Source organism: Naegleria gruberi (assembly GCF_000004985.1).
Source record: "Naegleria gruberi genomic scaffold NAEGRscaffold_2, whole genome shotgun sequence".
Lineage (NCBI taxonomy): Eukaryota > Heterolobosea > Eutetramitea > Acrasida > Naegleriidae > Naegleria > Naegleria gruberi.
In genome coordinates, this window is record NW_003163325.1 from 20,606 (window position 1) to 34,325 (window position 13,720).

Consider the following 13,720-nt stretch of genomic DNA (forward strand, 5'->3'; position numbering starts at 1 on the left):
ATGAAGAATAGAGAAATTATTTCAATTCATATAGGACAAGCAGGTTCTCAAATCGGAAATACTTGTTGGGAATTATATTGTTTAGAACATGGTATTGATCATACGACAGGTATTCAATCTTTGCCACAAAGCTCATCTGATTATTCTATTGAACAGTATCAAAGATCATTCTTTTCCGAAACAAAAAATGGAAATTGGAAGGCAAGAGCTTTATTTGTTGATTTGGATTCTGAATGTATTGATAAGATCAGAATGAAAAACAACTCAATGTATGAGAGGGAAAGTTTGTTGAGCGGTAATGAGAATGCAGGCAATAATTTTGCTATTGGAAGAGGAGTTGGAGGAAGTTTAGTGTTAGAAAATTGTTTGGAAAGAATTAGGAATATGGTAGAAAAATGTGAAGCACTTGAGGGTTTCTTAATTACTTCATCACTGAATGGAGGAACTGGATCAGGTTTTAGAGATGCATTGCTGGAGAGACTGTCATCAGAGTTTGACAAGAAGCTTAAATTGAGTTTTGATGTTATAGGTGCACCAAGTTCTGTATCTTCATGTGTGGAGCCGTATAATGTTCTATTAGGATGGAATTCAATTCGTGAATATTCAGATGTTTCAGTAATATTGGAAAATGAAGCATTGATTGATATTTGTAAAAACAAGCTACAACTTGAGCAGCCAAAGATGACAGATTTGAACGAAATCATTGCCCATACAATATCATCGACAACAGTTCATTTGAGGAAGGAAGGTTGTTTACACGTATCCATTTCTGAAATCATGAACAATCTCATCCCGTACCCTAGTGTAAAATATCTAATCCATTCAATGAGTAATATTTTCCCAAAGAATCATGTTTTCAATGAACGACCAAATGTTACTGAGTTGACAAGGAGTTGCTTTTTAGACAAACATTCAGTGTTGGCGAATTGTAATTTACTGGAAGGTCAATACATGGCTTGTGTTGTTCTATATAAAGGAGACATAGTTCCAAAAGATGTTGGACATGCCATTTCCACTATTAAGACCTCAAGAGTAATTAGATTTGTTGATTGGTGTCCAACTGGATTCAGATGTGGAATTGACTATAGCCCACCATTGACCATTCCTGGAGGAAACATTTGCTCAATGGATAGAAATGCCCATGTTTTTGCCAACTCAACCAGTATTAGCCAAACATTTACCAGAATGGGGCAAAATTTTGATAAACTATTCTCTGAAAAGCCATTCCTTCACTGGTACCTTAAAGAAGGAGCACAAGAAGAAGAATTTACGCAATGCAGAGAGGAACTTAGAACCCTTCAACAAGACTATTTAGAAGTTGTACAGGTTGGTGAGGAAGAAATTTAGAAGAAAAAACAAGCATAATAATCATCGATTATTTCTCAATCCTTATCTAGAAAGTGTTCAAAAAATTAGTTTAACCTTTATCATATTATATAAATTAAATTCTTATCTCTATTGTTTAAACACTTTAGAAATTAATGCAATACTAATTGGTAAAGTGAAGGCAGCAATAGTTGGCCATAAACTGCTACTTTTAGATTTAGTTGTTGATTTCGATTCAGAAGTAGTAACACGAGTAGTTGGAAGAGTTTTACCAAACGAAAGTGTCTTTCCAGATTCAGCTTCTGTTAAGGCATGATCTAGACAGTCAATTAAGAATTGAGCATCTTCTACTGTGAGGCAGACTGGACCCTTAATTCTGAGAACATTTCTTAATGGACCACCTGAACCAACTAAAACTCCCAATTCTTTAGTTCTTTCCCAAATAAATTTGGTTTCATCTTGAGCTGGTGTAAGATCACCAGAGTGAGCATCTTTAACCAATTCAACTCCAAGGAAGAGACCTTTACCACGAACTTCACCAATCAATTTGTGATATTTCATGAGATTAGTAAGTCCATCCTTTAAATATGTTCCAACTTCCAGACTGTTTTGTTGTAAATTTTCTTGATCTATTACTTCAATAACTGATAATCCAATAGCACAACTAACTGGATTACCACCAAAAGTATTGAAATATTGAGAATTATTGAAAGCTTCAGCAATCTTTCTTGTTGTGACAACACAACCAAGTGGTTGACCGTTACCAAATGGTTTACCCATTGTAACAATATCAGGAACAACTTGATCATGTTCAAAAGCCCAGAAATGTGAACCAATACGTCCAAAACCAGTTTGAACTTCATCAGCAATACAGATACCACCACTACTCTTAACTTTTTCATAAACTTGTTGAAGATAACCAGGTGGGAAAACAAATTGACCACCAACACCTTGAATACTTTCGTGAATGAATGCAGCAATATCATGATCATTTTCTCCTTTGGCTCTCTTTTCATAAGCACCATCAATATCCTTGATATATTCAGAAACAGCTGTTTCCTTTTGATATGGACCTCTCATTAAATCTGGAACTCTAATATATTCCACATCCTTTGCATAATAATCCCAATCAGGACATTTGGCTGATGTACCAGTTGAAATTGAAGATGAAACACCTGTACATGTTCCTGTAGTTCCATGATATGAATTTTCAAGAGCAACAACTGTATTTCTCGATGTATAGACACGAGCCAAACGAATTGCCAAATCATTAGCTTCACTTCCAGAGTTTACAAAGAAGCAAACATTCAAATCTGAATCCTTTGGCATTTTGGATGTTAATTTATCGGCCAATTTAACAATCTTGTCATGTAAATAACGAGTATTCGAATTGATGCACATTAATTGTTCAGTAGCAGCTTTAGTAACATGTGGATGAGCATAACCAACTGTTATTCATCATTTCATCCGAATATATTGTAGCATATTTTAAATATTTTCATCATCATCATGCAATTATTATTATTATTATCAGTATCGGTGGATACCAGCATTCAAATAGGATATGCAATTTAATGAATATTTCACACAATAATAAGTAGTAGTAGTTAGATACATTCACACAATCACCAAATTAATATAAGTTGGCCAAGTTCAAAAAACGTTCCAATTTTTGAATATTCAAAAATTCATAATTTTGAACCATCATCACATGATTATCATAAAGATTAAAAGGTGAAATTAACCCAAATAGTACAATTATTACAGCAGCATCAGACAAGTAAGATTAAATTAGTACTCCTAGAATCAAAGGCTCCAACTAATTAACTACTTACCATGAGCAACATTTGCATAACAATCCAAATATTTCTTTCCACTCTCATCCCAAGCATATTGACGTTCTCCCTTGACCAACATGATTGGTTTCTGATAGAATGTATATTGTGCCTTGGCAAGGAATTTACTTCTATCTTGAATCACTTGATCCTTCGAGAGTGTATGAGTCAGTGGATTGTATGTTAATTCGGGTTGTTGTGTATTGTCGTATGAAGCCATTTTTCTTTTTTCGGATTTTGCTAGCTGTTTGTTGTGGATCGAGGAAGGATTTTGTTTTTGGATAATTTGGAGACGAGGATGTGATGCTATGGTGGTGGTGAAAGGAGAGAATAGGTAATATGGGTGATGATGATTTGCAATGTTGTAAGCATACTTTTGTTATTTAATAGGAAGGACTACAGAATTGGACCTTTTTAAATTTGTGTGTTGAATCAAATGTGGATGAAAATTGCAGTTGGCAATTAGAAACAGTAAATCTTCATTGTAAAATAGAGTTCAATCAATAGATAATAAATGGTTGCACCTTTTTCAATTGAGATTTGGTTTAATCTTTGTTATGGATTGGAGTGCCTTTTCAAAATGACTCTTTTCTATGAATTCATTTTGCATATTTTCTCTCAGACAAAGTATGGCAGCTTCACGACATAAATTATCCAAATCAGCTCCAGAAAATCCACTTGTTCTTTTGGCCATTTCATCGATACAGTTTTCAGAATCCTTAATTGGCATTCCATTTGTTTTGAGTAATAAAATCTCTATTCTAGATTCTTCATCTGGAAGAGGTAAATAAATATGTTGGTCAATTCTTCCAGGTCTTAGTACAGCACTGTCCAGTAGGTCTATTCTATTTGTTGCAGCGAGAATGAATATATTATCATTTTGAGCCATTTCATCATCAGCTAAACTAGTCTTTTTGTAATGTTGATGAACACCATCCATTTCAATAAGAAGTGTCGATAACATTTTATCACTACTTGAACCTCCACTCTCATCATTTCTACTCCTTGCTATTGAATCAAATTGATCAAAGAAAAGAATACACGGAGCACAATTTCTTGCTGTCACGAATAGTTGTTTGATAGCTCTACTGCTTTCACCTACAACCTTACTTAAAATATCTGGACATTGGACACTAATAAAATTTGCTTTGCATTCTCTTGCAATGCACATGGCTAGAGTGGATTTACCCACTCCATTAGGTCCATAAATTAGCATTCCTTTTGGTACTTGCACTCCAATATCAACATACTTATCATATCTCAGAAATGGATAAATAACTGATAATTTCACTTGGTCAATTATCTTATCAATACCAGCAAGATTCTCTGAGAAATTGTCTGTCAGTTCTGAATCTTCAGATGGTTTTTCTTGGTAATATGTTTTTGGTTTTGTTCGTGATATTGATTTTTTGAGTGAGTCAAAATTGAGTTTTCCAATCTCCATCTTTTCAATGTCGAGTAAGCTCTGTAATTTAACAAAATCTGCCCACACAAATCCTTGAGTATCAAGTTGACATGACTTGATATTTCCATCAGACTCGTTTAAATCAAACTTTTTCATCAAATATCTCAAGATAGACAATCGTTGGTTTGGAGATGGAACTTTCATCTCAATTTCCTTTTCCAGACGATTTACTCTAATTAATGAACCATCTATTCTATCAACATTACTTGTTATACCAATAATGATTGTTTTCATATTTGATTTTCTATTTTGCAGAGCCTGAATATCAAAAAAGTGTACCAACTCTGATATTAAACTTCTATCAATTCTTCCACTCTCATATCTACTATCACTCGTTAACATGTTATCGATATCATCGATAACTACAAGCTTGATGATTTCTTTTTTCATTTCTTTGCCATCAATTCTTGGAGCTGATAAAAGTAAACTCTTCAATGCATTTTCACTCTCTCCAAGACCACTCTGAAACATGTCAGTTGCTGATATGAATATCTTTTCAAAGTGTGTTTGTTTAACTAATTCAGATAACTTTTCCAATGTGTAATTCACCAAAAAGGTTTTCCCCACACCTCCTTCTCCTGTTATCAAAATATGTGACCTCTCGTTCAAAATATAATAAATAAGCTCGGCTATAACATCATGATAAATTGGAATATCTGGATTATTGGTAATCTTTTTAACAAGTTTTTCAAATGAAATATCTTGAAGGGAATCATCGTGTTCTATTGTAGTACCACACTCCTGTTGTTGCTCTTGATGTCTTTGAATGTTAAATTTTGTAGTGTTATTAATTTTAAAGATTGTCAACTCCTCGCTTGAGTTGAATCCAACAAATCTGAATCTAAATTTCAATTCCAAAATATTAAAAGTGTAAAATAAATTCGATTGATAACATAATTTAAATCTATCGGAATTCATTAATACTAAATCTTTCACTAGAGTTCTATTAGAAAGAATTGTATCAATAATTGGGGAATTATCCAATTTTTCTACAGAATGAAAAATCAATTTCAATTCATTAGCAACAAGAGCATCCTCTCTATTCACTTGCCCAGAAATAAAAACCAGCAATTGTTGATCACTAATATTTACATTATCATTCGGAAATGCTTTCACTATCCTATTCATAAATTCCTCATATAAATATTTAGAAATTTTGGCCTGCTTTGCAATGATATTCCTATCCAATTTAATCTTGGCATAAATTTTAATTTTCAATTTTTCTCCCGATGTTGAGGAAACATAATCCAAAGAAATTGTTGTATATTGGTCAATAATTAGTTTGTATTGGTTGAGTGTATCTTCATCCAACCACACAATACTCTCCTCGGAGGATAAACTTTTTTCTTCCTCTATTACAAAGGCTCTCTTGATGGCTCTTGCTTTTTCAGTCATTTTTTTATTCAACAAAATTTCACTGTTTTATTTGAATAATTTATTTACAACTTTAGGGTTTAAATGTGGAATAAAAAGAGATGGTTCGAATTATTGATAATGGTGATCAGAAGGGCTGCTATAGTCATCATTACCTGTTGTTGAATTAGCAGACTCAGAAAGGAGAATGGAAGAATTAGATGAGCTAGATGGTTTCTTGTTGATGGTGTCCAACAATTTAATGATAAGACCTTGTACTTCATTGTTATCACTGTTGGATCCAGAATCCCTCTGGTAATTGTTATTATTATTTCCACCACGATTGTAATTATTTGATCTATTATTGTTATTTCCACGACGATCATCATCTCTTCTATCATTTCTATTGCTGTTATTACCACCTCTATCATTTCTACTATTGTTATTTCTATTATTATTGTTATTGTATGAGGATCTATTGTCTCTATTTCCGTAATTTCCTCCTTGATTTGCAGGTCTATTGTTGTTGTAATTTTGAGAAGGTTGTTGAGGTGGATTATATCCGAAAGATAATCCTGGAATATTGAGAGAAGGTTGAGGAGTGCTTGTTGGAGGAACAACAGGATATTGCATTGAATATTGTTGGTAGACATTAGATACTGGAACAGGAGGTGGAGGAGCATTAAGAATAAACGAACAGATATCAGTAATCATTGTATCAGCGAAACCTAATATAATGTCAGAATATTATTTCAGATTTTGAAAAACTTACCTGGAGAAGTACCATCAGGCATAAGAGCCTTAAATGACACGATATTCCTAGCTATTTCATGTCTTGCCACTATGTAAATGACGAATCTTTCATTGGATACCAATTGAAGGAATTGTGGAGATGTAAAGAACAATTCCCCTTGATTGGTATTACGAATGTGAACGTTATGATAGATAAGACCTCCAGATTTAAGAGTTTGCATAACAAAGTTTGCAAATGGTTCCAAAGTTTGATCTGGAATATAGATTGGAACAGATGTGACACCAGAAGAATTAGTTGAATAAGGAGACGAAGTTGGCATCATTGTAGTAGAAGGCATTTGAAGAGGAGGTTGTGAATTTCGTGGTGGTGTTCTCTTTTGCTTCTTATTCTTATTGTCTCGGTCCCCTCTACTATAACGATCATTCTTAGAATCACCACTATTATTGAAATTACTACTATTATTACGAGATGGTGGTTGTTGGCGATCTCTACTATCGAGTTTTCTCTTATTACTATTCACATTCTTTTGCGAATTATTTGGACCTTTGGCCATTTGTACATCAATGCGTTTAGAACATAATTGTGTTCCAGAAAGAGTTGCAATAGCCTTTGAACAGGCTTGCTCGCTTTCGAATTGAATAAAAGCATAACCTGGATGAAGACGAATTTCATCCACAATCTTACCGCACTTTGAAAAGGCATCATATAGTTGTTCTTTGGTTGTTCCAAAGTCTAGATTGCCTGCGAAAATACGATGACGAAGTCCACTGGCAGAATCTACACTATCAGTATTATCATTATTAAATGTTCCTGAATGTTTGTGATTAACGGGTGATGATGGTTTATTATTACCATCAAAGCTTACGTTATTACTATTACTTGATGAATTATTAGCTTCTTCGTGGCTGCTCATGATTAATAATCGAAGCTTGCTCGTTAAACCTAGAAACAAAATGTTTTATTTTTTTAGAGATAAAATATTTTTTAGAAGTTTACAAAAATATTTCAATTTATTTTCTCAATCTACTCTTTTAATAAGGGAGTTCGATCCAAGAATCAAATTTCATCAGTGCAATATTGTTGAAAGTCACATATAATTGGCCAATTGTTTTTGAAACATTATTTCAAAGCAGAAACCAAAGATAATGGAATAATTATGATAAATATAATAAAACAAACTAGTGAAAATGTAACTGACAAGTAATATAACAAGGTGGCATAGATTTTTGCTCTCCTCGATTTGAATTTCACCAAATCTGTGCACCAATACATGACACAACATGGCACCGATGAAAACATCATGAAAGGTGGTATTAAACATAGACAACAACTAATTAACAATGAAAAAAAGAATAACATTCTAGCTCTCTGATCTTCCTTAAATGAATAGGAGAAGGATGGTGAGTAGGGTTCAATTTTCTTATTAATTGGCAATTCATCTTGTCCATCTATTGAAATTGGTTGATCATTATTGTAATAATAATCTTTCAAATAATTGTATGTAATTTCCTCTTCCAATATGATATCACTTCTATTACCAAAAATAGTTCTATCACTGAGTGCAATTAAATTCGATTCCAAATCAATAATTCTCTGAATAGTTGTGTTTTTAAATGAATGAATTCTTCTATTTGATGTTACTGTATTCGAATTAACTATTGAATTTACAACTGCATGAGCAACTTGTTGTGGAATTGATGGATTACTCATGGATGGACTCGATTCTTCCACTCCCAATTCTACAATTTTAGTACTACTATTATTTACAATATTTCCACTACTTCCTGTTGCACCTATTGTTGCTGTTATTATTGGAGGATTTTTCCTTTCCGATAATATTATTGAATTTACAATAATGGAATTTCCATTTGTTGGTGGTGGTTGACTCGAATTAATTGGTGCTCCATTATTATTACTATTATTTGTTGCTGTTGTTGTATTATTTGTCATTGATTGTTGTTGTTGATGTATTGAATTTGTTTCATCAATGAGAGAAACAAGTGTTGTTGCAGCTTTAAATGTAGTTTCACTTTTAGAGTGAGGAATGGGTGATGAATTTGCAGATAATGTATTGTTGTTGTTGGAGGAGGAGGGTTGTTGTTCGTGTTCAGCACTGGAGCGTTTCGGAAGAGAGGAAGGTGAAACTGGTTTCATCATTTTTTTATAATATTAATTTGATAAGTGACAATTTAAATGTATTTACAATATTGGATGATATTCAAAAACAGTTCTAGTCAGTTTCATTTTCATTGAGTGGATTATTGATATCTCTTGTTCTATTTTCAATTCTTGAAATAATATTTCCAATTTTAGGTAATTCTTCTTTTAGAATGTGAACAAAATTATTACGATGGTATTTTTCATTTGCATTTACAAGAATACCATCTGCATTATCGTAAGTATATGATTTCAGCCAATTTTCACCATCCAATCCACCTTCAATTAGATAATTAGTTGTCACCAATTTGTAATACTTGTCATCCTGAATTGGTTCTCCATTAATAGTAAATGAAACAATTCTATTTCCTGGACTCTTCTTTCTATCATATTCAATTTTAACAGTTCTAGATACTTGTGGATATAATCCTGATCCTAGTGTTCCTAAACTATCAATTGGAGCTAAACTCAATTCCACTATTTTTTTGATATACTTTCCCTTAATGGAAATATTAATAATTTCATTAATTAAAGGTAATTCTCTCATTATATCAATAACCTTAATATGATATCCAACAGCATAGGTCTTGTCTGCTCTTATACCGCCTCCATTGAATAAAACCATGTCACAATCAAAACAATCTTGTAATACATCACATAAAAAGTTACCAAATGTTGATTCTCTACTTCGACAAATATTGGTAGAAGAACTTAATGGAGTTTCACAAATTGCCAAAACATTGTAGGCATCCTGTGGAATTTGTGAATTTAAGTAATCAATCATATTCCTCATACGAATATCTGATTCATCATCGTGTGGAAGTTCAACTTCATTGGATTCACGATTTTGTACCAAACCAACAGAGTCTACATAAATTGTGGAATCAAATTGATTATTCTTTTGCATGGCTGATGAGGAGTCAGTCTTTTCAACAACTAGACTCATCTTGGCAACATATTTTGCATCTGAACCTGATTTTACAATAAGAGTGTTATTCGTATTGGAAATCTCAATATAAGGAAAGTGAGTATGTCCTACAATTTAAAGTTATTGAAATAAATTGAAATAGTTACCTCCCAAAATTGCATTTACTTCAAAAGTTAGTGAATTGAAATTTGTAAATAAACTTACAATATTTAATCTTACTCAATTCCATATCTTGCTCCATATCTAAATGAGATATACAAATAATCAAATCACACTTGTCAATGTGCTTCAATTCAAAAACCATCTTTTTTGCAACATCCAAATAAGGATGAATCACAATTTTATCTAAATCATTCTTCAATCCACCTGTTAAATGCTTGGTTGCTTCAGTCAGCACTCCAAAAAATCCAACTATGAAATGTTATATTAATTAAACACTATAATTATTACAATACCTTTCAAATTGGTTCCATTAATTGCATAATCCATAATATGCTTTCTATGAAAGATGACATTCTTTGGTGGTTCAACATCTTGACAATTACATCCAACTTCACACAATGTTTTTAATTTTGGATCCAATAATTCAACATTTGAACAGACCCATTTAAATCTAGATTGTCTCACTCTTTCAATTAAAACATCCAATCCATAATCAAAATCATGATTACCAATAGTACACAAATCAATCTCCAAAATATTAAACAAATCTACCATATGCTTTCCCTTATAAGAATTTGATAATAATCCAGCAGATAAGAAATCACCATTGACAGTAACAATGGTTGGATGTCCCTTAGCCTTCTCCTCATTACGAAGTTTGTTTATAATTCTATTCAATCCAATAAATCCACCAACTCCATCCTCCTGTGATTCATTAATTTCATAAACATCATTTATCATGAGAATTGTAATTGGTTTCACAACTTTTCCCTTTTGATAGTGATGAGAGAGTGAGGTATGAAAAGATGACACTGATGATGAATTAATCATCATCATACAATTATTATTACTTTTAATACTACCATTGGAATAATTGTTAAAGAGTGAAAATGGTGGAATAAATCTCGTCATGATCCAATTTCCAATGATTGCCTTCCTATGAAATGTGCAATTATTTACTGTTTGTTTAATGATTTCTCGTTTGTACATTTTTTTAATTGATTGGCAAAATTCATGACCAAATCTTTGGAATTGTTGAACAATTAGTGGCGAAATCATTCTGTTAAACATCCGATTATTACAGAGATGATTGAATTAAATTGATAGAACAGGAATGAAAATAACCAAAGGTTTTATTGTTTGAAAGAGATTGTTGGGGAAGAGAAATTGTTGGGGGAAAATGTTAGTGGGAGGTGTTGATGAAATGATGAAAAAGTCTGGATTTAAAAACCAGCAGCACGAAGGTATAATCTCAAAATTCTAGAGTGGTTACCCTTGACTTCCAAAATGTTACCGGCTCTCAAGACTACTTCTTCACCAGTAATTTTAGCAATATCTTCTTGTAATTTGGCAACATCTCCTTTAACTTTACGAATGACAGTCAATGTTTTTGTTCTTCCGTTCCTATTATTATTTTAATAAATTATTCAATTTAATATTATCATTCATATTATATCATTGTTGTTGTTACAAGTTAAATATTATTATTATCAAATATAATCAAAAGAAGAATTCTAGAATTCATGTAAAAAACTCTACTACATACTTATAATCCAAATAAATAGGGAGAGAACCAAATTGAGAGCGTGAGATGTGGAATGGCAATTCTTCAGTTCCCTTCAAAGGTAAATGGAAAACCGATGATGATGGAAGTTTATCTTTAACATCAACTTGTTCTTGAATAATAGTATTAACAAAATCTTGTTGTAATTTAGCATTCAATGGTTGTTTAGTTAAGTGTTTCATGAGAATAAAGTTTGGTGTGGCTCTACTGCTAACAGCCTTAGAGAGGGTAGGGATTGTTCTGAGAGCGTGGAATGGCATTTTTTTTATTTTTTCATTTTTATTAAATTTTATTATATATCTTCATCACATTATTTTCTTCGTGATGAATTTTAATATGAATATTTTCTTCTATCGGAATTAAAATTCATCACAATATGATGGTTTTGAGGTCTTCTTTGAGCAAATTGGGTTTGATTTGAATTGTTTAATAATTATTCTACTCTTTCCTCAATTGTTGAAATCTCTGCTAATAACTCATTGACCTGAAGAGTAGTTGTAAACCACACCAAATAAATTAACACTGTATTCTGATCGCAAGTATTATTATTTCGAAATACATGTAAGATGGCTCAATTTCAGGTATGTATTACATTTAGGGTTATTAATCTCACTGAAAACATTCATAATTGAAGTTTGAGAGTTTGTTCATTCTCAAACACAACACTCTCTAAATTGCCAAACAAGTACTGCCATACCTTTATCAAGAATCGTGCAAATTTGCTAATCTTGTATCAAGAGAATGAGAGTCCAATTAATCTCAGCCACAGATTTTATACTTCTCCTTTTAGTAATTGAACATTCCTTAATTTGCACATTGACCCTCAATATTGTCTTCTCAATAAAGTGAGAATCTGTAACCGATACAACAACAGAACTAATTTGAATCATTCTCCTACAGTTCGGTTCTCCATTACTAGAGCGAGATCATTTAGTCGAGCACACAGGAGGAGAGGACTAGGTGCATGGTTGCACATCAACACACCGTAACACCATCCTCTTCCTCAACGTCCTTCAGAGGAGGGGTAGAGCGAGAAGGCCACACTTTTCCATGATGAATATATAATTCTCAAACATGTTATAAAAAAGGCCACATTTCACTCTCCTTTTAAGAAAATGGGCTCCAACACTTCAACGACACTTTCTGAAGCTGGTACAGGTACCTCTTCCAATTCATCATCACTACAAAATCTTCTTAATCATCATCGAAAAAGTAGTTCTTCTCTTCCTCAATACGAAGGAAATCATTTAAAAAGACAATCGAGTTATAAATCCAAATCACCTGATAATGGAGAAGAAGATATTGCAAGGGAAGGATCTATTCTAGTGGATAAACAACCAACTATAGTGGGATTTGTTGGAGAATTAATTGGAACAGCAACAAACAATAAGAAATCAAACCAATCAAAGAAAGACAAGACAATTGCTCCTTCTTCTGAGAATTTGGCAGATGATGAAATCAAACCAATCTACTCTGCCACTTCCTTCACAAAGGGAAGCGCCTCAGAAAGAGCAAGAAACAAGTCCAATTCATCCTCACTGAGAGAGAGTCTCACATCCAGCACATCATCATCTTCATCCACACTCTCATCCTCCAACTCATTGACCACTATCAGCTCATCAACATATCCAATTTCAGGCACCAAAAGCTTTAAAATTGCACGAATGAATTCACTCAGAGGCAATATCATTCTTAATAACACGCCACAATCTGGCAACAACTATCAAGCATGGAATACTGACACAATCTGCTGGGAAGAATATAAAAGAAGAACCATTGCTCAACAACAAAATCAAAAGAGAAGAAATGAAGCAATCACATCTCTTTCCATGTCAACACCAGCCACAACAACCACTTACAATATTTCTTCACAAGAACAACTAATGATGAGAAATTCTCCTCAAAGAACAATACCTGTAAAGAGAGGAGTTAATAACAACACATCTATTAATACCTCACCAATGACATTCAAGAGGCAAGCAATGCAAGTAACAACAATTACTAATAGAGTGGGAATGGAAGTGGAATCATCACCATTGTCAAACTTTTTGAAGAATTTATCGGCTGCTCCTTCTGTGGTTACTACTAGTTCTGCTGCTATGAATAATAGGTAGATGGATATTATGAAATATCCTTATTTTGGAAAGGGGATAACGAAAAGAAAATCGAATTGTAA

The 13,720-nt window shown here is 32.8% G+C and overlaps 8 protein-coding genes across 8 annotated transcripts; 2 read left to right on the forward strand and 6 right to left on the reverse strand.

Annotated features, from left to right (window-relative positions):
• On the forward strand, positions 1-1,347 carry NAEGRDRAFT_45327 (alpha-tubulin; the record flags this gene model as incomplete). Its single annotated transcript, XM_002682539.1, has 1 exon — positions 1-1,347. One exon carries the CDS (start codon positions 1-3, stop codon positions 1,345-1,347), a length of 1,347 nt encoding a protein of 448 aa, XP_002682585.1.
• Positions 1,348-1,629: 282 nt separating this feature from the next.
• On the reverse strand, positions 1,630-3,318 carry NAEGRDRAFT_1387 (uncharacterized protein; the record flags this gene model as incomplete). The annotated part of the gene is made up of 2 exons (XM_002682730.1): positions 1,630-2,774; positions 3,162-3,318. Coding segments are annotated over 2 exons (1,302 nt in total), but the record flags the coding sequence as incomplete, so codon positions are not given.
• Positions 3,319-3,527: 209 nt separating this feature from the next.
• Positions 3,528-6,021, reverse strand: NAEGRDRAFT_77862 (cell division cycle protein 48; the record flags this gene model as incomplete). Its single annotated transcript, XM_002682731.1, has 1 exon — positions 3,528-6,021. The coding sequence occupies one exon, from the start codon at positions 6,019-6,021 to the stop codon at positions 3,691-3,693; it is 2,331 nt and encodes a 776-aa protein (XP_002682777.1). The 3' UTR covers positions 3,528-3,690.
• Positions 6,022-6,045: 24 nt separating this feature from the next.
• Positions 6,046-7,692, reverse strand: NAEGRDRAFT_77863 (RNA recognition motif-containing protein). Its single transcript, XM_002682732.1, has 2 exons — positions 6,752-7,692; positions 6,046-6,707 (listed from the first exon to the last, which is right to left on the reverse strand). The coding sequence occupies exons 1-2, from the start codon at positions 7,644-7,646 to the stop codon at positions 6,112-6,114; spliced, it is 1,491 nt and encodes a 496-aa protein (XP_002682778.1). The 5' UTR covers positions 7,647-7,692; the 3' UTR covers positions 6,046-6,111.
• Positions 7,693-7,852: 160 nt separating this feature from the next.
• On the reverse strand, positions 7,853-8,683 carry NAEGRDRAFT_61714 (uncharacterized protein; the record flags this gene model as incomplete). The annotated part of the gene is made up of 1 exon (XM_002682733.1): positions 7,853-8,683. One exon carries the CDS (start codon positions 8,681-8,683, stop codon positions 7,853-7,855), a length of 831 nt encoding a protein of 276 aa, XP_002682779.1.
• A 280-nt stretch (positions 8,684-8,963) lies between these two features.
• NAEGRDRAFT_61715 (uncharacterized protein) lies at positions 8,964-10,970 on the reverse strand (the record flags this gene model as incomplete). Its single annotated transcript, XM_002682734.1, has 3 exons — positions 8,964-9,925; positions 10,038-10,229; positions 10,274-10,970. The coding sequence occupies 3 exons, from the start codon at positions 10,968-10,970 to the stop codon at positions 8,964-8,966; spliced, it is 1,851 nt and encodes a 616-aa protein (XP_002682780.1).
• Positions 10,971-11,203: 233 nt separating this feature from the next.
• NAEGRDRAFT_61716 (uncharacterized protein) lies at positions 11,204-11,804 on the reverse strand (the record flags this gene model as incomplete). Its single annotated transcript, XM_002682735.1, has 2 exons — positions 11,204-11,384; positions 11,527-11,804. The coding sequence occupies 2 exons, from the start codon at positions 11,802-11,804 to the stop codon at positions 11,204-11,206; spliced, it is 459 nt and encodes a 152-aa protein (XP_002682781.1).
• Positions 11,805-12,659: 855 nt separating this feature from the next.
• NAEGRDRAFT_61717 (uncharacterized protein) lies at positions 12,660-13,658 on the forward strand (the record flags this gene model as incomplete). The annotated part of the gene is made up of 1 exon (XM_002682540.1): positions 12,660-13,658. The coding sequence occupies one exon, from the start codon at positions 12,660-12,662 to the stop codon at positions 13,656-13,658; it is 999 nt and encodes a 332-aa protein (XP_002682586.1).
• Positions 13,659-13,720: the final 62 nt, after the last annotated feature.